This window comes from Lemur catta, chromosome 16 (assembly GCF_020740605.2).
Source record: "Lemur catta isolate mLemCat1 chromosome 16, mLemCat1.pri, whole genome shotgun sequence".
Classification (NCBI taxonomy): Eukaryota; Metazoa; Chordata; class Mammalia; order Primates; family Lemuridae; genus Lemur; species Lemur catta.
Window position 1 is genome coordinate 16,189,227 of NC_059143.1, and position 25,542 is coordinate 16,214,768.

The 25,542-nt window shown below is 49.7% G+C and overlaps 1 protein-coding gene across 2 annotated transcripts in view; it reads left to right on the plus strand.

Annotated features, from left to right (window-relative positions):
- Positions 1–25,542, plus strand: part of CABLES1 (Cdk5 and Abl enzyme substrate 1) — a 103,660-nt gene that overhangs the window by 56,166 nt on the left and 21,952 nt on the right. For both annotated transcript variants that reach the window (XM_045527481.1, XM_045527482.1), the window contains one exon: positions 9,182–9,259. In XM_045527481.1, the coding sequence (XP_045383437.1) occupies positions 9,182–9,259 (78 nt within the window). The remainder of the gene's footprint in view (positions 1–9,181; positions 9,260–25,542) is intronic.

Sequence of the window (25,542 nt, forward strand, 5' to 3'; positions counted from 1 at the left end):
AGGGAGCTGAGGGCACAGGGCAGTCACCCAGCACTGCAAATGCTGGTGCCCGGGGGTCCCAGCTGGGCCCTGGGTCAGCACCACAGCACAAGGTTTTGTTAACATTATTCACACCTCTGAGCCCCATGGAGGTGAGGCTGGCTTCGGTGGTGCTGCGTGGGACTTTGGGGAGAATGATTTGCAGTGGTAAGCAGCTGTGCCCAGCGCGTGTCGATGTTTGCTGCTGCAAAGCTCACGGCCTGCAAGTGCTTGTTGCTTCGTTTCATCCAGTTTGATTTGCCGGAAATAAAACAAGTCGCAGAGGAAAATGTATAGGGTTTGGAAACCGCTTCAGATTGGCCAGAACCTTCCCTTAGCAGTTCTGTTTTCATCCCCCACTTGGCCTGGGAGCCCCAGGGAGACCAGTCCGTGGTCCCCACCAGTAACATCCAGTGCTCTGAGGAGGAAACTAATACAGCTGCAGACGGCTCAGGGGCCCGGCCACGCTTCAGGACGCGGCTGCTGTGCTGTCCTGGGCGAGCAGGAAGGAAGGGCTCCCGAGGGGACTTCATCACAACCGTGACGCCACACTCCGCGTGTTTTCCTCCCACCACCCTGTTGTGGGCTGCATCATGTCCCTCCAAAATTCCTGTGTTGAACTCTTAACCACCATACCTCAGGGAATTTATTTGGACATAGAGTCATTACAGATATAATTCATTAAGATGAGGTTGTACCTGAGTGGGGTGGGCCCTGATCCAGTGTGACCGGTGTCCTCAGAGTAAGGAGAGGTCGGGACACAGACGTGCACACGGGGAACGCCGTGTTTGGTGATGGGAGTTACGTGCCACAAGCCACGGGACTGCCAGGAGCGGGGAGGGAGGCCTGGAACAGACGTTTTCCTAGCGCTGTCAGGGAGCGTGGCCCTGCCGACACCTTGATCTCAGACTTCCGGCCCCCAGAGCTGTGAGACAGTACGTTTCTGTTGTTTGAGCCACTCAGTGGTGCTGACACCCGTCTGACTGTCTCCCGCCGTCTTGGTGAGCTTAGCTGCCCTGCGACACCACCCACCTTCCTCGCCTCGCTGTCCTGGTCCTTGAGGGCCCCAGTCCCCCTCCCCTGGCTGCGGTCCCCAGCACGAGGTCTCACTGACCACTGCTTTTCCTTTCCCAAACCCCGACCCCCTCACAGGGCCCGGGAGGCCTCTCCCCCTCCCCCAGGCCACCCTTCAGGTCTGCGGAATTATTTACAGTAATTGCTCGGCTAAGGGAAAAGGTTAGTAAATGCTGGAAGAAACCCACAGAGATCACATGCACAGCTTAAACAGTGTGCTCTCATTTAAGGCGTATTAGTGATTATCCGTTCAACAGCTTCCTTGGTGCCAGGCCTTTGCAGGTGGGTCCATAGATCAGGGTCCATCTGTGGCATCAACTTCATTGCGTATCATTTTCCCATCCATTGCTGGGATGTCCAGGCTGGACTGCTTGAAAGTGACCCAAGAATCTAAGTGCAAATTTCATTTGGATTTTTACAATTTTCTCTCTCTCTTTTTTTTTTTTTTTTTTTTTTTTTTGAGACAGAGTCTCGCTTTGTTGCCCGGGCTAGAGTGAGTGCTGTGGCGTCAGCCTAGCTCACAGCAACCTCAAACTCCTGGGCTTAAGCGATCCTATTGCTTCAGCCTCCCAAGTAGCTGGGACTACAGGAATGCACCACCATGCCCGGCTAATTTTTTCTATGTATAATTTTAGTTGGCCAGATAATTTCTTTCTATTTTTTAGTAGAGATGGGGTCTCGCTCTTGCTCAGGCTGGTCTCGAACTCCTGACCTCGAGCGATCCACCCGCCTTGGCCTCCCAGAGTGCTGGGATTACAGGCATGAGCCACCGCGCCCGGCCTACAATTTTCTCTTGATCTTTTTTTTTTTTTTTTTTGAGACAGGATCTCTGTCACTCAGTCTAAAATGTGGTGGCATCATCACAGATCACTGCAACCTCACTCCTGGGCTCAAGCGATCCTCCTGCCTCAGCCTCCGGAGTAGCTGGGACCACAAGAGTGCACCACCACGCCTCGCTGATTTTTGTATTTTTCATAGAGATGGGGTCTCACTATATTGCTAATGCCTGTCTCAAACTCCTGGCCTCAAGCAATCCTGCCTAAGCCTCCCAAAGTGCTGGGATTACAGGCATGAACCACCGTGCCTAGCCCCCTAATCTTTTATATTTGTCTCACCCATACCTATTTCAACTGCAGTTTTTTTCAGTGACTTGCCTCTTTCGAATATTTTTTTAAAGCATCAGTGTTGTTTTTATAGAAACAGATCTCTTTTTTCCACATTTTCTTAGTTTGTGCAGTCTTTATTGAACAAGTGCAAATATAAATAACAAGCACAACCGATGTAAACAGGTTTGGCACATACATAACTGACCCTTAGTGCAGAAGTCAGCGCGGGTGTGCCGGAGAACAGCCTACCCGCTGGAGTTCTGCGGGTGCCAGGGGTGCTGGGTCAAAGTGTTTTACAGAGTGAACTAGAACCACTGATGAGTCAGGCGCATGGAGGCCAGTGAGGAGAGTTTTACTATATGCTCAGTTCTCTGAATCCGCCCTACACTCTTTCTCCTCCAGACCTCGTCTCCTGCCAGCTCCTTGGCCAGCACGTCTTCTCTCTGTAGCCTGATGGTCACTTACCCCTTAGCTGTCCCTTCCTCTAGCAAGCCCACCTTGCCTCCCCTAGCCTAAGTGGTCTTCCTAAGTGTTCGATCACACCCTCCACTGTGTCCCTCCCGCCCGGCCCTATGCTTTGTGAGGAGGGAGCTGTCTGTCGTCTGTGTCACTCATCCTCAGTGGGTCCCCAACACCTAGTGCAGCGTCCATCATGGAGTGGGGGCTCAGGAAATGTCTGTGGGAAGGAGGGAGGACGACAGGAAGATCATCTAACTTGTTTCTCAGAAATCTGCCACTCCCTAGATCGTGGGGCAAGGTACACGTCCTTAGCGGGCAGTGTGGCGTGGCAGTCACGGAAGTGTGGCAGTGGGAATAGCGGTAGTAGTGATAGTCATGAGAAGCCTGACACTCCACCAGCAATACCACCACCACCTGGTATTTGTGGGTTGCTTGGTGGGTGCAGCTCTCCGGGCCCCTGTCCTACCTAGTTTGTGCCAGCTGTGTCCCCAGTCCCCCACTCCTGACACCCTGTGCCACTCCGCATGTCACCATGTGGGTCCATGTTTCCCTTCTTCCTAGACTCTAAATCCTCTTCTCACCTGTTGGAACCCCACTCTTCCTCCTCCTTCTCCAGCCCCAGCACCCTCTTCTCCCCGGGGCCCTTCCGCCTCCCAGCGTCCTGCACTGGAATGTGGTCTCCGTCCCACGCAGGGCAGAAGGGAGCATAGTGCTTTGAAGAGAATGTTCCTGGAACCCCCACGGATCCTCTGCTTTGCCCTTGCACCCAGATGGGGCACATCCAGCAACGAGGGGACCCGTCCTAAGGAGGAAAAACATCTCCCCCGTGGCTAACGAGCATTTAAATAGAGCAAACAAGAACATTTTGTTAGTGGTGGTGGTGTTTTCGTTCAGCTCTCATTATGCAATTGCCAGCCCTTCAGAAGAGAGAGAAAGGGGTCAACCCCCCCTTCTTCCAGCTTTTAATCCGGCATTGTGAGCGGAGGAAGGGGCGGTTGTGGGAACAGGGGTGGGAGCCGAGCTGGGAAGAGAACGCGTTTTCCAGATTTCATAATATTCATTTGTTTCCCAACATTAGTCTTCACGGCGTCACCTTCCCTGTGCTCAGCAAACGTGGTGTGAACTAGCAGAGGACCTGCAGAGCCAGCGACGTCTGGCACGGAGCTGCGCGGGGAGGGAGCCACTGAGTGCCAGTTATGTCCCTTTTCCAGGGCCACCCTGCAAGGTGCCACAAACTATGTGGCTAAGACAAGGGATTCTCTTGCAGTTCTGGAGGCTGGAAGTGCAGGGCCGCGTTCCCTCTGAGGGCTTTAGGGAAGAGTCATCCCTCACCTCTTCCCGCCTCTGGTGGTTGCCAGCAAGGCTTGCTGTCCTTGGCTTGTAGCTGCATCACTCCAGTCTCTCTCTGGTCACGTGGCCTTCCTCCCTGTGTGTGTCCAGGGGTCTCCACATCGCTCTCTCCTCATGAGGACATCGGTCATTGGATCTAAGGCCCACTGTAGTTGCATCTGACCTCATCCTAACTCAGTATGTTTGCAAAGACTCCGCAGTAGTCCCCCATTCTCCACAGTCTAAAATTATTAGATGGAAAATTTCAGAAATGAACAGTTTGTAAGCGTTAAATTGCGAGCTGTTGTGAGTGGCATGGTGAAGTCTCTCACTGTCCCCTCTGCCCAGCCTGGGATGTGAAGTGGCCGTTGGTGCAGCGTAGCTGCGTTGTCTACACGACTTGTCCTATACGACGTGACCCTATAGGGAAAAACACAGTCTGTGCAGTGTGCAGGACTATCTGCAGATCCAGGCATCCACTGGGGGTTTGAAACATATCCCCCTGTGGATGAGGGGGGACTACTGTATTTCCAAATAAGGCCACATTCACAGGTACTGGGAGTTAGAGTTTCAACATGTCTTTTTGGGGACACAATTTGACACACAGCGTGAGCATTTTTTAAATGTGTTCTTTCTTGCTTCCTGGGCACGCAGGGAACGAACTGCAGAAGTTACGCACATGTGCCTGGTGCCTAATGTGCACCCCAGGCTGTGTTTGGGCATCGCTGTACTCACACCCCCTTGTTGCAAATGTGATTTTCTTTCTCTGCCTCTTGGAGTTGGTTGCTTGTTTCTATGTCCTTAAGAGAATATTTCTGCTATCATGGAATATTCCACCTGGAAGAGATTGAACCTTCTCACAGCCAGCAGACACACCCCCCTCAAGGGTCTGAAAATACAAGAAGAAGCTGGTTTTCTGGAAAAAGAGGGAACACACGAGGGTCCTAGAGGATGTTAGACATGCCTGGGTAGACGTTGCCAGCACTGGGCTGAGGGGTGAAAGCAGATTCGATGGAAGTGGGCCGTGGTGCTCTGTGCACCGTGGGGGTCCTCGCGCAGCTCCGGGCTGTTGTGAACACTCCAGCGTCTTAGCAGCAAACTGTGGCTGTGGAAGCCTTGTGATCTGAAGCTGCAAGACCCCTCGCGCCAGAAGCACTTTCTTAGAGCATGGAAATGAAGCTCCACGAACGAGGAGGTCAGACGGCGTTCCCGCTGCAGAGCCTCCAGACGCCCCGGGAAGCTTTGGAAAACATCGCGGATCCAGAGGCTGCAGCCCCTGTGGAGCTTTTTCCTTTTTTTTTTTTTTTTTTTTTTTTTTTAAACTCTGGCAGATGTTTGTGTGGAAATGTGACCTTTTATTCCTTAAAGACCCATCTCCCTGGAGTTTGATGCCTCCTTTGAAGTCATAATTTTTTGAGCAACGTTTTCTGGTCATCTTGACTCCAAGTGTTACATGTCACAGATGGAGAAAATGATCAGGGCTTTCCGCATGCCGTTTGGGCATCAAAGAGCAGGTATTAGCAGCTACAGTGCTAGGAAGCAAAGACACGAAAGCTGCCCATTCCCAAAGCCTGCTGGAAGTGGAGTTTGACTTTACAGCACCTGATTTAATTCTTTCAGAAACCACGGAGGTGCTCCAAGGAGCAAACAAAGCTGATTTTCCCCTCGGGCAGCTCCATGATGATAGATGTTTTCCCGACGCTTATAAAGAGCAAAGCTGCACGTTTACAGGAACCTTCCAGGTTCTAAACATCGTGGTCGGTCACGCGGGACCTGCTGTTAGAATCGTGCTGCTCAGGGTTGCTGGTGTAGGAAACCGAGACTGCTAGAGCTCAGCACTTGTTGCTACTTGCCTGCTCTGGCGAAGGCCTGCCGTCCAGGTGCCAGAACTACTTCGGGAAATATGTAAGAGGTGTTCTCGGGAGCTCCGTTGGCAAACCTGTGGCAGAGCCTCTGTGCAGGTCTCTCCTGTGGGTTCCTCCTCTGCCCCTGCAGAAAGTGGAGTCCACGAGATCGTGGAACCGGGAAGGGCCCAGAGGTACGGTGCTCCTGACCACCCCCACCCCCAGCTGCTTGAGACTGGCCAACCAGCGCCGTACCAACCCTACTGGAATTGGGAAACAGTCCATGTTCACAGTTGCTAAACTTGACCTGTGCAGTGGAATAACTTGTTTTTCTGAATGAGATCCGTGTCGTCAGCCTCCCCTGGACCTAATGGTGAGGACCACCCAGAGCGAGCGCTCGCCTGATAGAACAATACAGCCGATTTACTAATAGGCACTTTGTGGTCGAAGCATTAGAGAGGAGACTTGGATTGCACTTGCATTTATAGTCTCTCATTTTCTTGCTCTATTAAAAACGTCCAAACAAATTTGGTGTGTGGGAAGGAAGGACACATTAGTGTTGAGTAATGAAGAAAATGCCGTAACACTAGGCCAGGGGAGTGTATTCAACACATTCCTTCCTCTGTTGCAGAAGACAGCAGTGCCGAGGAAGGAGGAGTTCCAGGCTTTCGTCCCAGGCGGATGGCGGGGAGTGGCCGTGGGGGTGTGGAGAGGCGCTGTCCTTCCATCTGGAAAGGGGCCTTAGCTGAGCAGGCAGGAGTGTGGAGCCTCCTGGGACTTCGGCAGCTCTGATGTCAGGGCTGTTGTGATCTGTCACCCTCCTGCCCCTCCCGGTGCTAGGCCTGGTGACCTGCAGACCAAGCTGGAAAGTGACCCTAGAACACCTGGGTGCAGGCAGACTTCTTGATGTCCACGAAGTCCACAGGTACCCAGTCATGCCCCCAGGAGCTCTGATGGTAGTAAAGAACTCAAGTTCCAATCCCCGCTCTGCCCTGTCTGCTGCTGTGTCACCTTTGGCACATCATTTCCTCGTGCTGTGTCACCAGTTAAAGCATTTAGAACCTGGCACGTAACCGATACTTAATAAGCATTAGCTATTACTAACATCATGTCTGCTTAGGTAAGTTTACACGGGCATTGCAACGGTAGAAGCTGTTGCTGGGCTCCGTGTATGAGAGCCCAGGAACCTGACTGGTGTTTAGCAGGGTGTGCTTGTGATTTACTTAACCCCTGGCCCTTCAGGATTTGATGCCTTTGTCTGGACATGACACTTCTGTCCTTGCTATAGTAACCAGGGTCAGGGTCTGTGGTATCCGATGATAAACATTTCTGCTCAGCAACATATCTGTGTCATGCATGCGTGAGGTCCCTCGGCTGTCCTGCAGCACAGTGGTTCAGGTCTTAGCGGGCCTAGGTATTTAGCACAGAGGTCAGAAGAGGTCCTGAATCCAAGTACTCATTTATAGAATTCCAATACGACAGTTACTCATTTCATCCCATTTTTCAGAAGAGGAGACTGAGGCTTAGAAGAGTTAGTAAGCTGCCTGAGGTCAAACAAAGGTGACAGCTGGTGTTTGAAGCTGGGAGTGTTGTCACTGAAGACATGAACCACTGTGGAGTCGACAGACAGCTCCAGCCCTGCCCCCCCCAAGCCAGATACTCAGTGCTGCTCTGAGGCCCCACACTGTGTTTCAGTGACATCTAATGGACATTTATGGAGGGGCCACCATGTGCCACACTCCTGGACTGCCTTCTGGAAGAAGAGGGAGGCAAAGGATTAGCAGCACTGGTCACATCGGTAGCCTCCTGGGAGTGTGACAGGGAGTGGAGGCAGCATCAAAAAGGGAACAAGTAACTCAGTGCAGGGGTCGGGGGGACACTCCCCAGAGGGGGCTTCTGAGCTACGTTTTGAAATATAAGTAGGAGTTTACTGGGTGTTCCAAGGTGGGACATAACAGGCCAGAGAAATAGCATGTAAAGCAGTCGTCCGTCCCCAACCTTTTTGGCACCAGGGACCAGTTTCACGGAAGACAGTTTTTCCATGGGGAGGGGGAGGCAGAGCTCAGGCAGTGATGTGAGTGATGGGGAGCAGCTGTGAGTACAGGTGAAGCTTCGCTCGCTCGCCTGCCGCGGCTGCCCCCACCCACCCCCATTTCTAAGTTTCATGGAAGACAATTTTTCCATGGACGGGAGTGGGGTGTGATGGGCTAGGGGCCGGTCCCTAACAGACCACGGACTGGTACCAGTCTGCAGCCTGGGGGCTGGGGGCTGGGGACTGCAGATGTAAAGGATGCACAGGCATAAAACAGCAGGATTGTTTTTTAAAGGTGGTACTGGAAGGACTTTGGCATAGGTGAATGGTCAAAATATTGTGCACACAGAGACTGGAGAGACAGTAAGAGCCGGGAGACACAGCCAGGGAACCAGACTACATCCCTGGGATAGACGATTTAATTTCATAGTTTTAAAAATAAGACTAAAATCTCCAGACCTTGATGTATTCAGTAATACAATTTTCCCTGGTCTTCTTATTACGGTCGTTGAAGGAAATGATGACACAAGTAAATGAGCTCCCATATGATGTGTGTTGACCTTGTGCTAAGAAGAATGTTGTTTTTTAATCTCTTCCACTCGTTTCTCCTTTTTTTTTTTTCATCAGCAATTCCCTTTGGCAAAAGTTATCCTCAGATGCCAGGATAAGTACTTTTGAGGGGTTTTGATTTTGTTGTGTTTTTTTTAATGTTTTTTTAAGTGGCTTTTGATTGCATAAGAGCATCTTGTAGAACTGTTTCCAGTAGTATCTTTATAGCAGGAATGGAGGCTAAGACTGATTATGTAATTGTTCCCTTAATCTATTCTCAGAACCTAACATGTTGCCAGCAGATGAAAAACCTAATGATCATAATGGCATCAGAGTGTCTTTCCTGCTCAAGAGTTTCTGGCGCTCTTGCTCTTGCATTGTTCACTGCAGAATAGAAATCAGGGGTTTAAATGTGGCATGACTGTTCGCCCGCCCAGCCACCCCAGACTCGGCTTCTGTCTGCTCCCTCTTGCATCTGCAGCTCACAGCCAGCAACTCTCCCTAGAGAAGGGATTCATGTATACTCATTAGAGACCCTCGCTGGTGTCTCACATGTTAATATTCGGATGGGGAGAGGCAGCCTACGTCTGCTGCGCTGGGGTTGCATTTTGCAAGGAGAGCAGAACACCATCTGTCAGAGGAGGTGGCGGTAGCGTGCAAATACTGCTGCGAATTCCATGAATGCTTAATTGCTGTAGTTTTTTTTTTTTTAATTTTAGTCTTTGCATTTAGTTTCTTTGTTGTTTGTTCTTTTTGTTTTTGTTTTTTAGAATAGTCCTTATCAGTGGCAGAAGATCCTTCTGTAGTATATTTTCAGTGCTGCCGTACCGCGACAGTACCCAAGTCGGGTATGTATATGCATGCTTGCTTTGTAGTTCTCTGGGTGAAAAGTTCTCATGTCTATGTGCATAATGTGGCACCCCTTTCCATTTTTAAGAACTTGCCTCACTTTAACTCTGCAAATTCAGTATTTGTAAATTTAAAGGAAAAAAGGATGGTTCACTTTCTTTTCAGCCAGAAAGCTTCCTTGTTGTGTGTGCGTGTGTCCCCATTATATTGCCTGTTCTTTGTAAATGTGTGTTTTGTGACCTTGTCCAATATTGTAAAATAAGAATATTACAGAGCCCACAATGTTCCACGGGGCCACTCCAACTTTTGGAAAAAAGGTAGGTCAGGAAAGGAATCAGACCAAGCCCCGTGACCATCCTGCCTCCTTGCATCTTGGGCTCGGGGTCAGAAACCGACCAGCAAGCTGGAGCTGCCACCCAGGGCAATGTCAAAAAAGTGGTACCAGATTCAGACACATGTAACTAGCTACAGGCTAGGACCGATCCCTTCTGTAGATCAACATGCCCCTTCTTTTACTCTGGAAAAAGTAAGTACCGAGGGTCCATCCTTGTAAAGCCACTATTCCTCATCACTGTCCCCAAACCCTGTGCTCATTCATCCTCCTGTGCATCTAGACTCTCTCGCTGCCTTCATCTTTGCACGCTCCCAGCGTCTGTGATCAGGGTGCTGCTGGAGTTGAGGGCAGGAGAGTTCGCTGCATAGGATGTTGAGAGCATCATGGGATGTTGGCTCTGGCCTCTGGTCACTGTGACAGCCAAACACTGCAGACACATGACGCCTGTCCCCGAGGAGGGCATTGTGAGCCCTAGCACAGATCTTGCATGTGTTCATCTTCCCCACCTCTGTGACCTCTGCCCCAGGCATTCCTGCTGGCCGTGCCCTTCCCTTTCCACTCTAGATCTGTCAGACATACGGGCTGTCGGATTCACCTCACGGTGGTCCTTATCTGCACTCTGTACTCTCAGCGCCAGGGGATAGAAAGAAGCACATCTTTAATCGTGGGATCCTGACTCAGTCATTGATTAGACGTGTGCCTTTAAGAGCAATAATGATCATACTATTTATTGAACACATACTTTGTGCTGGTCCTTTATCATCATCTGCATCCTTAGAACCACCTTGCAAACTGGATGTTCTAGAAGAAGTAACAGCAAATCCTGAGGCTCAAAGGTGTAAGGACCATCTGGAGGTGGCCAGAGGGCTGCCCTGGAGAACCATCGTGGGGAAGCTTCACCTGACCGACCCGCGGTGGCCCGGGTCTGGCTGTAGGGGAGGAGCAGGCTCACTGCCTGGGAAGCCAGCTCATACCAGCCCCCAGAGCTGGTGTGTGACCCCAGGGAGCCAGTTCATTCACCTGTTACAAGTCGTGGCCTCAGCGCCCAGAATATTTGCGTGTGACCAGCCTGTGCGCACAGGTACCTCCAGGGCATCTGTGTTCTCAGGAGAAGGCTCTTGGCCACCGGGTCCCCTTCTGGCCAGGGCTTGGATGGCAGCACGGTGCCAGCTTCATTTCTTTGAGCTTCCCTAGCTGACATTCTGATTGGCACATTCTTAGCTGTGTCCTATGTGTTCATTTATCAAATGCTTGCTCTGTGACCAGGTACCCAGGGCAAAGGCAGAGAAGGATGGATGGGGCTCCTGTCCTCCTGAACTTACAGCTTAGCAGGAGAGACAGGTCGAAGTCACACGCATGATTAATTACAACTTTTACTAACTGCTAAAGACAGCAGTCGGGTGACTGCTAAGTCTTCCTGGCCAAGGACTCATTCTGCTTCCATAAGACAGTTTGGCTTCTCCAAAATCTTGCCTTTGAAGTAGTTTCATTCTCCAAGGGTGATCTTATTTCCAAGTTCTAGGGTCCCCTCGCTGTGATACCCAAGTGCTTGTCCCTATTTTATCAGATAAGATCGCTGATCCTCAGGGGCCGAGATCTCTCAGACATTAACTTTGGGCCAAAATGGGAACTTGAACCCCAGTTTGTCCAGCCATAAGTTTTCCCTGACCCCCCCGGCAGACAGGCAAGATAAGTTCCCTGTTTGTGGAAGGACCCTGTATTTCTGCTAGCAAAAGAGGAGGGAGTCAGTGTGAAGAACTTCGGAGATGTAGAGTTTTTCACTTGGGCAAATCACTTACCTTCTGTGGGCTTCCGCTTGCACCTTTATAGAATGGGGAAGGCAGGTCACTACACCACATCATTAATTTGAAGATGATGGCATTTTCTACACGGCTAGCAGGAATACATTTTATCTTAAATTACCCAAGTAGAGATCACCCAAACCATCTCCACCGGACATCTTTGTGGAAATGTGTGGCCCTGCACACTTTAAAACCCCTCAGGGAAATGCCAGCTGGTGCTAGAAACAGCGTCCCCGTGTGCCCCTCCCTGCTGGGAGGGCCCCTCACAGGACCGCCGGTAGATTGGGCTGGAGAAGCACAGTGAGCAGGTGGGATGACAGGACGTCACCTTTTACATCCCAGACACGAGCAGTTTCAAATCCACCTCTCCCCGAGTTTTGTAGGTGAGGAAACCAAGCTGCAGAAAAAGTTAATTTTCTATTAACAAAAACCATAATCAGATCCTTTGTCATACCTAACAGAAAGGAACAGCACGTGCTACTTAAGTACTCACATAAGAAACTGTGAGCATAATTCAAAATATTGTGATCTAGAGCAGGATTAAGAAGCATTCTTCTTTAACTTCTTGATGAGCAGGCATCCTATTTATAAAAACTCATTTACTATAATTATCTTAAGGATTTTTTTTCACTGATTATTGGGAAACTGCTCAAATAAATATACTCGTAAAAATTTACTAGTAAATATAATATATACCTATTAATATTTTAAACTAGCTTACGTGCACATGAACTAATGCCTTTCAACTGTGGAAAATCCCTTTACTTTTATGCTGAAGCTCTTTCTGTGACTAGGATGTAAGTCATAGAATTTCGGGAATGGACAGGCCTCCAGAGATGATGTGGTTTGACCTTCCTGTGTCGCAGCCGAGGCACAGGGAGAGTCTCCCCCACAGCCCCTGTCCGCAGAGCCCACAGCACTGGAACTCAGGGCCCAGGCACCCCCAGCCTGCTGAGGCTGTGGTTGCCAACTCCTGTGGTTCCGTTGTACTTGCACGTGGACCGGGCCACACGTGCCTGGTTATTCCAGAACATAACACCCCCCCACTCCCCCAGTGAAGAGGATAATATACAGTTCCAACTTCGTCACAAGAAAATTCTAAAAACAGGAAACTCACAAGTTCATCCGCGGGTCCTTGAACCTCCCTCACATGGAAAGCGTCCATCGGGGTGGCCTGATCTTTCTGGGTTTGTTTTCTGGCTTCTCCTACTGCGCTTGGAGCTTCCCAACTCTGGTGCCACATCTTGCCCTGCCTCTGGCCTGCCATGGCCCACAGATTTTATTCTTGGTTTTAACTTGAACACTGATTTCCGTTCCTGACATCAGTTGACCAAAGCAGAGACCCATCTTAGGAGAGGTTTTACTGTCCATTCATTCATTTGTTCGTGTATTAGGTCATTCATTCGGCCCCCCGTGAACACAAGGTCCCCATGGGGGAACAGGGGTGAGTTCGCAATCCAAGACAGCAGGGCGCCCCACGGAGGCACGGGAGAGCACTTGAACTGCCCACAAACCCTGGCCAGCACCCACGTTTACAGTAAATCTACACTCTTAAGTAAAAGCAAAATGCTTGCTCTGCTAAGTCCGTTTACCCCCACCCACCTCTCCAAGTACATGGCCATCCTGGCACGCCACCGCCGTACGGCAGAGTAAATTCACTCAAAGTCTTTTGGGCACCTACTGTGTGCCAGGCACTGTCCAAGGCAGTGGGTATACGGTGATGGAAGAGAAAACGTCTCTTTCCCTCGTGGAGCCTACTGTCTGTGTCCTCTGTCTCAGTAGGAGACAGAAATAAGCTAGCAGACAAACTAACCATCAAACTAGAAAGCAATTAAGTGAGTCCTAAGCAGTGTGTGGTGCACAGAGGAGGGAACTGAGTGAATTCAGACAGAGGGATTGGGGTGTGCCCCCCAGAGAAGATGGCTCTTCAGCTAGACTTAACAGTGTGAGGCCTGAGAGATGTGGAGAAGCATATGTCATCCTCAGTGTTGACTTCTAAGAATGACAGGTGGTGGTCCAGCTCCTCGTGAATTCCCATGTGGGGCCTTCTGTGTTGAGAGATTCGGTGGAGCACCGTGCAAGCTGGGGTCCCTCTTCTCACTGACACTCGGTGTCCAGTCCTGTGTAGTGAGGAGCAAGGGGGATGGCTGGGGACAGGAGTGAGCTCTGCTGGGAGACCAGGTCCTGGGGTGTTATGGACTCTCATGGGCCCATCACTCAGCCCTCCTGAGTCTCAGTTTCCACATCTGCAAAATGGGGATGTTTAACTAGACTCCTCAAAGATCCTGTGTGCGCAAGTGGGTGTCCTCATTCTTGCCAGCGCTGCTGACAGGGAAGTGGTGAGCCTTGTCGAACAAGGAATTTGTGAATGAGACACGCTGTTCATCCTCCCCATCCATCAGCTTCTAGAGCTCATACCTGAGTAATTATTCACCCAGTTTTTTAAAATTTGAGATTTTTTAAAAAATGTGCAGATCTGGTGGCTTTTTGCAATTTTATTGTTTTCTGGTTTGGGCCACAAGGATAGGGGCTTACTCACCCTGGGCTTGAGAAGGATGGGAAATGTTTGGGGTCATTGCGCATACCTCTGGGTTTGTACTATGCTGATAATAGGATCATTCCCAAAGTGGTCTCTGGAGCTGCTACTTGAAGCAGACTGGCTGATTATTTAACAACTGCCACAGTCTTCAAACCGCTCTTCCCTGCCTTGGTTTATAGGTATAGATGTTTGGGAAAAGAGCATATTTCCTTAGGATTAGCTGAGGGTGTAGTCCAGTGTGTGAACATGATCAATAGCAGTAATAATACAAGCTGAAACCTAAACAGTGCTTATGCATGCCAGGCACTGTTCCACGTGCTTTATATACATTTCCTTGTTTCATCTTCCCAACAACCTCATGAAGTAGGTGCCAGTATTACCATCTTACTTGGGGAGGCTGGGGGTGGGGAGAGGCCCAGCAGCTGCCCGGGGTGGGAGGCGAGGGCAGGCAGTGTGGCTGCAGCTTTGCTGTGTGAAGTTTGCTGCTCGGGCCAGCTCAGCCCACAGAGGCGTGCGTAGCAGCACCGAGTGTGTCCCTTCACGGTCACCCCTCCGGGCAGGCTTGCTGGCTCAGGACTGGTGACAGACAGGCAGCTCTGGCTGACTGTCGTGCGCCTGGGTGAAGGTGGAGCTCTTGGACACACAGGTGCCACACGAGGGCCACTCTTGGGGCCCTGGCAGTGGAACTGCTAGGCGCTGGCGTTCAGAAGGTTTAGGGGTCGCTGGTTTACCCTGTAGACCCAGATGCTCCCAGGGCAAACCCCAGGCATCCCTGGGTGGAGTCTTGAGTGAAAAATAATCTACAGCATTTCCCCATCTGAGTATTTGTCATCTTTAGACTGGGAAGGTGTGGGAGAGTGGGGAGCTGGTGACACTCTCCAGGTGCCCATACGGTATTGACTCACCGGCTGTCCACGGAGGTGTGGGTGTTCCCGGCTCCAGGCCCTGAAGTGCTGCCACTTGAGTCTCCCCCGGGCACCACTAGGAAGCGGGTTAGGAACTGGTAAGGGTCTTTCTCAAATCTTGATACCATGCATGAAAAATTGGGAAAGGGTGCAAAACAGCTACCTTAGAGGACTACTGGTCACAGTACCAGACATGGCTTCACGTCACAAAAGGATTTGTGGCAGGGCTGTGGGAAATACTGAACTTTCTTAGCTGCTCATAAAATAATTTTTTGATTTACAGAGTTTGCTTGCATGAGACACTTCCAGGAAATCATCTGTTAGGTAAAATGAGATGCTTCTAATAAGTGTCCTTTTACTTTAGGAATTCAGTGTCTTGCCTGCAGCATGGACCCGTGGTGGCCCTGCGGGACACAGAGGGGTGGAACACAGGGTAGTGTGCGCTCTGTGTCTTGAGTTGCAGACAAGAGTCCTCTCTGGTGGTTGGAGTGAGGCAGTGGGTTTAGATAGCTCACGGAATCTCTGGGACAGATAGAGAAACCTGCACAGACACCCAGGGCCAAGCCACAGCCACACTCTGGGGCCTCTCGGTGGAAACTGCCATCTAGGGCCCTGCTCCCAGCTTGCCAGAAGCGCTCATCTCCCCAGGTGTTCTCACTTCCTCTGCCAGGTTTCTCATGAGCACTTCCGCTTGGCAGAACCTAGGTCCCCTGGGGAAGTCTGGGAGACGTAGTTTTTAACCTTCTCCTGGGTATTACGAGCTAGTCTATGTTCTCTGCCACAGTGGTTCGCCAAAGAGTCCACCGGTCCCCAAACTGGACCTGGGGAGGCCACTGAAGACCCCAACCCAAGGAGAACTCAAGGCCCTGATCCAGCCTCAGCCCCCGCAGGGAGCCCTCAGGGAGGCTCAGAAGGTCCCCTTGAAGACAAGACCAATTCTAACCAGTCTCCATAGATGTTCACGTGGACTTCCAAACCCCAGGAGCTCCAAGTTCAGCCGGAGCAGCTGTGCACAGCACACAGCACCACCCCTCCTGCTGCCCGGCGTCTGGTCCCTGCTTTGCCCACCCGGTGTTCCCTCGCAATATCCCTATGGCCCCTGACCCCAGCTCAGATCTTCAATTTCTCTACTGTTCAGGAAAACGGGACCAAAGTTGGACACATGGGAACCCTGTGCCCCTGGTGGCTCCACTCTTGTCTACTTGTCCTTTTTCTCATTCGAGGCTCAGGCCCCCCTGCTTAAAGTCTCTCTCGTGGTCCCCCAGACTTACCAGTGACAGAGCCCCTTAGGCCTGGCCTCAGCCCTCCTCTCTATCTCTGGCTCCCAGCACAGCTCCTCAGAGCCCTGCTTCTCTCCAAGTGGCTCTGTCACACCCACAGTGACAGTTCCTAAGCCTAAAGTGACGAAAGAGTGTACCAAGCCGAACATAGACACAAGTGCAAAGCCCCAGCTGGTCCCCTGCCCAGCCTCACTGGCCAGGTGCCTCCCCCACGTCGGCTGCACAGCTGGTGCAGTTCTCACTGGGCTCTGCCAACACGCCAAATCATGCATGCTGCACACCTGCAGAGCTGCTCGTGGACACTTGCACCTTGCATGTTAAACCCAAGAATGCAGAGGGCTTCTGCTAAGGTCACACCTGGCTTCTGCAGGCTTTGCCTGAGCCCCATGGGTGTCCCCGGCTCTCAGCTGGCCTGCTTACCTAGTCTTCTGTCAGCTCAGGTGGCCTGAACTTCTCCAAACCAGCAGCATGTGGCCAAAATATAAGTGAACAAACACAGCCCTGTTTGGAGCAGAACAACTCGTGATTTTCCTTTTACATACACTGCTTTTGCTTATGTGGACTGAATCTGGTGTAGAGGTAGAAGAAGGCAGTTTTCCCAAGCTTGGTTCTGTGGAGAGCAGGGGAGCTTTATCCTGTTCCTGGAGCCCCGTTCTGTCTGGGGTGAATTGACACCCCTACCTTGGTCCTCCTCACCACCATCCACCCACGCTTCTAGTCTAGTCCTCACTGCCAAGCCCAGCATGGCCATCCACACAGGTGCACCATGGAAGAAGGTGGCAGGCTTTATTGGCAGGCTCAGATTGAAGACTGGCTGTGAGTTATTCCCTCTGCTTTCAAGTAACACAGCCATTGAGCCCAGAGTCCCACTGATTATTACGAGGATGGATTGCATTTCATAACCCATGAGCTCAATGAACTAAAAATCCTTTGGAGGTCATGAAAGCCCTTATTGCTCGTAAGGACACTGCCATTTCTTGGGGTGTTCCTGTGCTAATTCATTAAAGGATATTTGATGTGGAAGATGATTCAGGAAATGCCAATTCAAACGAGTTCAGTGATAAGGAGCGCTGGTCAGCTCAAACAGACTTTCAGAGCTAGAAGAAACTTGGGGGCTATCTATTGGTTTTCACTTTTTTGTTGTTGAAGCTGCAGAAGCCATTCTTCCAACTCAGGTTTACACAGAACGCTGATAAATAAAACAACTAACCACAGAACTGTCCTGGAGAATTGGGAATGGGGACAAGAAGTCCACTCCTCCCTTCCACCTCCCATCACAGCCCCAGTAGGGAAACCACAGTCCTTATCCGTCCTTGCCATTGCACCGGTGGGCGTCTGAGGACAGGGAGGCAGTGTGGTGCCTGGGAACGAGCTAGTGATCGGGCAGAACCATCAGTCCTGGCAAATTAACTAGCCTAGCTGACCCCAGGTTCACTCTTATGCAAAATTGACCATAACATCAATCTCACGGAGTTCTGAGAGCATTAAATGAAATATTACATATAAAAACTCTGAGCACCCTGGCAAGATGTACTAAATATTCTTTCAGCGATATCTTTAGTTCTGTTTTTGTCCGGTCACAGAGCTATTTTATTGCTCTTTCTAGATCTGCTCCAACGTGGCAAACCCTGGTCTGGTTCACAGTGAGTTCACCAGCCGTGCAGTCCTACAAACACAACAAGTTCATCTTCGGATCTGCTTTTATTTGATCTTTTTTCGATTATTTCTCAGTGGTACATGCTGCTTAAAGAAAATTTGAAAAATACATAAAAATAAAAGATAAAAATTACTGAGCTTCACCTACACAAAGCCACTGTTACCATTTTGGTCTATTTCCTTCCAGTCTTTTTTTCTCCCCCCGCCCCCCAGTGCATATACTTCTTTGGAACATGAGGAGATGATTATTTTGCTTTGATCTTTCTTGCCAAATCCCACCTTTCAAAACAAGCTAGTGGAAGCCTGCTGCAGAGAAGAGGAACAGATGTTGCCCATCTTTTTCACTATAACTGTAACATCAAACCTTCCCATAGCTGTAAACACTCTTCTCAGATGAAGCTTGTAAATTATGCCATTTTCTGGGAAGAGTCCCAGCCTTGAACCAGCTCCTCTTCCCTCAACTCACGGTTGCCAAGGCCAGCCTGAATCTTTTTGCCTTTTATCCACATTAGTCACGGCCTTCTCTATTCTAGCGTGGATTTGTGGTTTGGCTTGGTGACCCTCAGCTCACAAAGCGAGTTGCAAGCAACTTTCTCGAGTCTCTGAAATAGGCAGAGCCCACTTAGTAAGCAGCTCATCTAACACCTCGATCTGAGACCCCGCTCCTCCCCTGTCCTCCTGGCCTGCCGTGCCACCGCCACGGGGCCAGCTGGAAAATCTGGGAGCTGCAAAGGAATTTATGGGCTTAGATGTAGAGAGAAGGAAGGCATTGTGGAAAACAGAAACCGCTTAGGGGAAAGGATCCTGCAGTCCTAAGAAGGAGGTGGAATAATGCAAACTTGAACATTAGCCTGTTGCTCAGGGTCAGCCCCAAACCAGGAAACCAAGAGACAGAGATTCAACTTCCTCCTGTTTCTCTACCCTGTTATACCCTCTGACCTTTTGCTCTTATGACCAGAGCTCTTGCTGAAAGAGCCTTGTGTGGGCTAATCTCCATTTATAACATTACATAGCTGACAGAATTCATTCTGAGTTCCACACGCCAGCTCAAGAACTTTTGGAGCACAACCCACTGGGGAGTGGGAGACCACAGGTGTTACATTGAGGGTTAGTCCCAGGATTGTCCCTGTGCATAAGGGAATTGGCACCAGCTACTGAATGTTATTTTTTCCCTGAAATATATGCACATGGGTAGGTATTTCTGTATATGTGATCTGACCTTAAGAAAGTAAGAATGAACCTAGTTAACTTGTGATTGGGGCTTACGTGAAATAACCAAACCATGTGATTCCAGCAAAAACCGCTTCTCTGATGTATGTGGGGGTACAGACCAGTTCAGATGACCACACTCGAGCGAGCGGTGATCGCCGGGTTAGCCGACTACACACGCATCAGAGCCCAAGTGATGAAAAACACGGCTTCCCAGTGGAGTGCAAGGTGTCTCTGGGGGTGTGTTTTTAAATTGTCAACAGCTTCCACATGGTGTTTATGTGGGCATTTTGGCATTCGGGGCATTCAGATGAGGTCATCCGCTTGGGTCCATTTCCTGAGTGTTGATCATTTTGTGACAGGGAGAACAGCGCCTTCTATTCTTAGAGAGAGCCTTCGGGCCTAAATGCCCCCTTCCTCCCCACCCACTTTCCCCAGACAATTTTCGTTGTGGAAAATTACACATTCACAAATTGTGTTTCTTTCCTCACACCAAGCATATTCCCACACAGAGACAGATTCTGGAATGATCTCATGGGTGAATCATGCCATTATCCGGCTGTTTATAGGAGCTGCCTTTAGACAAAGATTTTGGTGTAAGCTACATTAAGACCCCTTCATTGTCTGCCAGCTGCCCTTGGGGGGATAGCTGTGAATGAAGTGCTGAGTGTGAGACGGACAGGACTTCTGATTTAACTTTTCTCCAGTCAGCTGTGGGCCCCGTTCCATCGACTCTGACTGGAGGTGTAACATGGTGCTTGATTCAAGCCAGGCCAACGGTCCCAAGATGGCTGCTGCACCTCGTCTGAGGAGGCAACAAATGGCACTTCTTAAGCTGAGATAAATACTTGTGTCGCCGAGTTCCAGTGGATGTGTGATCTCTTAATTAAAATTAGTTCACGAGCGGTCTTTCCTTCCTAAGCCAGCTTTTTCAGGCTTGGCTTTCTGTGCAGAAAATCTCCCTCTATTCTTTTTGAAGGGTCTGGAAATCCTGTTAATATTTAATTGGCTTTTAAATTATTTACACATCAAAGTGTTCAACCTATTGTTGTCCTTTAAAAAGGCAAGTGCCCAGGAGAAAGCTCCTGGCTGGCATTCTAAAGTCTGAAGCTTAGAGCAGCGTCAGGGAAATGATCGTGGGTAGAAGTCAGGACTGCCGCATCTTGGGAGCAGAAAGACCTGGGACCTCGTTCGCTGGCTCACACGCACTTTTTCCATCTCCTTCCCAGGTGAGAAGTATGTAAACCGTCCATCTTTTTTAAAAGAGTAATATTCATTAGTCATGCTCCTGAGGGAAGGACCAGAGCTTGCTTGAGCTTCGGGCTATCTAATAAGGAATCTTGTTTGCCCACCGAGATCAGTTCCGTTGCTCTGCAGCTGTGTGAGCAGCCACCTGGGCCTTTGTCACTGAACCCCAGGAGAGGAAAACAATAATCATTGCGCCTTTTACAAAACATGAAATCCAGAGCTGGCCACTTTGTGGCTGATAGTGACCTATGTAATCCCCTTTGGGCACCAAGATATCTAGACTGGCCATCTGCTGTGATCCGATGACTCCTCGACTGCACACATCTGCATTGTGCTGGGGAAGCCAAAACGAAGACGGGGTCCAGGGGGTTTCCAACATGAAGGTACTGGCTTTCGAGGAGAGCCACGTGAAATGAATTGCGGTGCTGCCCTATGAAGGATAAGTTTACACGCCCAAAATGAACCAACTTGTTTTTCTGCTCCTTGCTTAAGGGTATAACTGCTGCTTGGCTGTCTCCCCAGATGCACTTCGATCGCCTGTTTCAGTCCCCGCTTCTTCTGTCGACTCCTCCCCTGGTCCCCCTCCAACTCTCCCACTCCCCCACCCCCATGGGCCAGTTTCAAACATCAGCCTTTGTTTAAAAAAAAAAAAAACAAAAAAAAAACCCTACTTTATGTGTTAGAGTGAGCTTGTTGCCTACAGCCTCTGCAGAAGCTACCAAGCTTGCATAGAATGAGAAATCAGCTCTTAAGGGTCCCCAGGGCTAAGCTGCAGCCTTGCCCAGCGCAGGGGAGAGAAGGAGTCAGAACCTCGAGTTGCCTAAGGTTCCTCACCAGTGGTTCTGTTAGGGTGTCCGCGGACATGAGATCATTTCCTATAACCTGACTAACCATGTTACTGCACTTAAATCTTAATATACACAGTTTTGGATGATATCCACATCTGCTATTTGAACTTCCCTCTATTCCATTTTTAAAAGGAGGTGGAATATAAATACATTAATTTGAACTCGAGATGCGTCTGGGAAAAACAATAACCTAGGCTTTACGAAGAAATTGAAAAGTCCAACTTCAGTTTGCTTTTAATTACTTTCAGCTGCATTTCCACGTTCTCTGGCTCTGTCTCCTGGTGCTGGAGGGTTAATGCTGGCATTTGAGCCAAACAGATATTTCTATTTTTATATACCGTTTTAATGAGAATTTAGAACAATGATCTTAGAAGGAAAACATGAAGATTTTATGACCACTGGGACTTCTGATTAATTCTTTTTCACTGGAGGTTTTTAAAGATTCTTTTTGGGTGACTATACACCATTCAGAGTTCCTTTCTGCAGACGACTCCAGCCTTCTAGGCTTCTGAAAGAGGGGTCAGCAAAGACCTCGGGTCTCTCGCTTTGCACTCACACATGGGGTCTGAGTAGTGATCTGTAGTGTTAGGTGGCATGATATAACATTACTGTTTATGTAGGTCAAATACGGCCGAAGACTGGCAATTTCATGTGATTCATGTTAATATCAGGAAGTTTCAGTGACATTTATCAGAGCACTTAGCTTAAGAAAATCAACCCAGAGAAATTTGTCAGCCTCTTTGTGAAAGATATATTTTTGAGATCCTGAGAGTCTTAATATATAAAATTCAAATGCCATGAAAAGAAACTGCCGTTATTAGAAACGGCTTAAACGAGATGTGCTTCATTTTCTGTGGACAGGTGGCTCAGTAAGTATCAGTGTGTACTCGTGTGGTCTGAATCCAAACCCGCCAGAATGGCAGCCCTGAAGTTAGTGACAACCTCTCCCAGAACCTGCGGGAGAAAAAGTATGGAAACGTGTCCCCTCGGCTGCCATGAAGCAATCAGTGTTCTAGGGCTATTGTGATGTCGATCATGCTGGTGAAGCTTTGAAGTGTGATTGTGGTAGATACGAGTATCTTGAGTGTGCAAGAAATACCTCATTTCTTTTAATCTACTTGGTGTGAACTATTAGCCCCCCTTCTACAAGGCTGAAGGAAAATTCGAACTCAGTTATCACTGGGCATCCCTCCCTAAGCCCCCTCCAGAACCGTCTGAAGGGCCTGGAGTCTCCCGTAATGGCTAGGATTTGGGGAGCACGTGCTGGTTATTGTTCCTTGGTGGGCTCCGCTCTGCCAAAACCCCATTGCTCCTGCCCCCATGACCCCTCCAGGCAAAAAGATCTACTCTGTGCCACACGTGGGATATGAATTTTTATTACCGCTGGGAGCCTTGGCCTGGGAGTGCTGATGGGGTGCAGGGCCTGGGTCCCCTCTGATCGTGGACCCCACAGGCATTGCTTCCCTCCTCAGCGAGGATAATCCTGCAGCACTTCTCCGTCTGCAGGGCCCAGAGGTGGTGGGCAGCAAAATGGCCAGCCACTTTGGAGAGGAAAACTGAGAGACCAAATCCAAGTCATTAAATATACATGGCAATGTTATCTTGCCATAGGAAGTTCTAAATTCATGGTAGCCAAAGTCCCGGCAAGGAAGCACTCAGACTTAGTCCAGTACAGCGGTCACTAGCCATGTGGGGTGTTTAAATCTAAACTAACTGAAATTGAGTAAGATTGAAAATTCAGTTTCTCAGTCAACTGGTCGTGTTTTAAGCACTCAGGTGCCACATGCAACCACCGTATGGGACAGGGCAGATAGGGACATTTCTGTCATTGCAGGAAGTTCTGTTGCAGGGTGCTGGTCTTTAGTGAGCCATGTGTGTCTCTGAGAGCAGTTGAGGGTGGACCCACTACTCTTGTCACTTACTTTCTTACTCGGCCTGGCCTTAGCTGTTTAGAAGGTAGCATGATGTCAGTGGAGAGCCAGCGGGAAGTGGTGCCTGCAGTTAGTCACGTTAACTCTCGAGAGGTCGGTTCCCGCGGGTAGGTGGTGGAACCTTGCCTGTTCCTGTAGTGTGCTCCCAAGCGTCCCTTGGGCACTTGGACGATCCACTGGGTCTGAGAATCCCTGTATCTTTAAATAGGGTTTGGGGTTTATCTCATGGAGAGGAATCTTGGATTTTATGTGAGCACATAAAATATATTTTTTGTTACGGCTTCATTTCCCGTGGGGGAAGCACCAAGAAGAGGGGTGTGGGAAGAGGCACGGCTGGTTTAGTTCTGTTAACTGTGAAGTGCACATTTAACAGCCAGCGGACAGCCAGCCTGCCAGGGCAGGGCTGCCCCAGGGACAGTGATCCTGGGAGCATACGGAAGACAGATGAAAAGGGGACCGGTGGCAAAACACCCACGTTCCCTCCATCTGTGTAAACCAGGACTGGTGAGACAGCAAAGAGCCGGGCTACCCACCCTCAATAGCTACTCCCTTCAGCGTCTTCACATAGACGTGTTGTGTAGACGGGACGAGAAAGGGGAGGGAGACTGTTCCTGCCTGCAGCCAGCTCCCATCTGGGACCACTCTTAATATAGGCTGGTTTTCATACTCCTTGTTTCCCTTGGCCTTCTCACCCCAGAAAGATATTCCCTGCTTTTTATTAATTTCAGCTGTAAATAACACTCTACATCTAGCAAAATGGGAATGAGGAGAAAATTGTCTGGGAGTTGGGAATGTGGGGAACATTCTTGCTGGGTTTGGCTTGGGGAAAGTAGGAAGTCCGTGGAACTGAGCTGCAACCGGTCCTTGAATGGACCCCCACTCTTTTGTCGCAGCTCACCTGTTCCGCCTGTGCTCGGTCCCCTGACTCCCCACCCCCTACAGGGAGTTTTGCCTCATTGCCTTGTTCAGGTTTTTGCTTTGTAGTCATTTCTCCGTGTTGGTGCCCTGACGCATTCTTCTTCTTCATCCTTAATTGCTGTAAGAAGTCTGAGAATTGTCCTGGTAGCAGGTGGATTGTCTTGGGGGTATGAACAGGGTTGATTGTTGGCTTTTTCTCCTGCTTGACTTTGGTGTTGATTCCAAAAGGGGCTGCAGAGATGTTTGGAGCATGGTGCTACCACGGCCTCCCAGGGAGAATGGTGCACAAATACAGCACTTGGCGCACAAGGTCTTGGGTATTTATTTTGGAAAGCTGTCATTAATCAGATTCTGTATTATAGGTTGGATAAGGGAGCCGGTTCATCCGTGGAATGCCCACAGGCTGCGGTGGTGGCTCAGCACAGTCAGAGAATCCCTGCTTTTCTTCCGTATTTGGGGATGGCTTTCTTTTCTCTTGTCTCCCCACTCACCTGGTTCTCTTTCTCTCTCTCTTTTTCCCTGATTACCTTTGTTTGGGAGCGCGTTGCCTTTACCTCGTATTTGTTCTTGCTCAGGTTGTAGCAGACGGCCTCTGAATACGCTGCCTCCCTCCGGGCCACACAGCACGTTTGCTGGCGGTCTGAGGGTGGCTTTGACTAATAAGCACTGGGTGTCATAGAGACAGAAGCTGAAGACATTCGTTCCCAAATGTGGCTGCCATTTAGAATCCCCTGGGGAGCATTTGAAATTCCCGGGGCCCAGGCACACCCCATGCCAACTAAATCAGAATGTCTGGGGGTGAGAGCCAGGCAGCAGTTTGTCAGAGATCCCCAGGTAATTCTAATAGGCAGCAGAATTTAAGAATTACTGCAAGGGAAGGGGATGGCCCTGGGACCATGAGAGCAGTGACACCTGAGCATAGTCACAGCGAGCCCAGCCTGCACCTCCAAGGCAAAGTGATCTACTAGAAAGAGCATCAGTTGCAAAACCAGTTGCTCCAACCTCCTGCCCTGGTGACCTTCGCAAGCTGTTTACCTACTTGGGCCTCAGTTTCCTCCTCTGTAAAATAGGATCATAATAGTAGCACCTTTCTCACAGGGGCCTCTTAAAGAACCAAAGAGATGACGTGTGAAAGTCTTTGGAAATGGTCAGGTGCTATATAAACACTTGTTGTTAGTGGAGATTATTCTTTTATAAAAAAATATTCATTTTCCAGGTGGCTTGGCCAGGTAGCTGGGGTTACTACTGTGGCATTAATTCTCTCGTTACCAGCAATAAACCTGATGGCTGTTTAAAACAAGAATTTACTTCTCCCTTCTAAGAAAGGGGAGTGGCACGGAGAGGGGGTCTCACCCCATGTTAGAAGGAACCCAGGGGCTACTGCCCAAGAGAACCATTTCCCCACAGTGCTCGGGGACTGTCCCTGGCTTCTTACTGGCATCTCCAGGGAGGGATATCTGTAAACCATAGGCTTCATCTTCAGCTTTCTGTTCAGTTGGATTTCGTTTATGTCACAGCAGATGACAAGGTAGAACTGCCCACAGAGAACCCCTGGCAGGCCCTCGAGGAGGGACAAAGGGCCATCCCATCCACCAGGGCCACGTGGTCATTT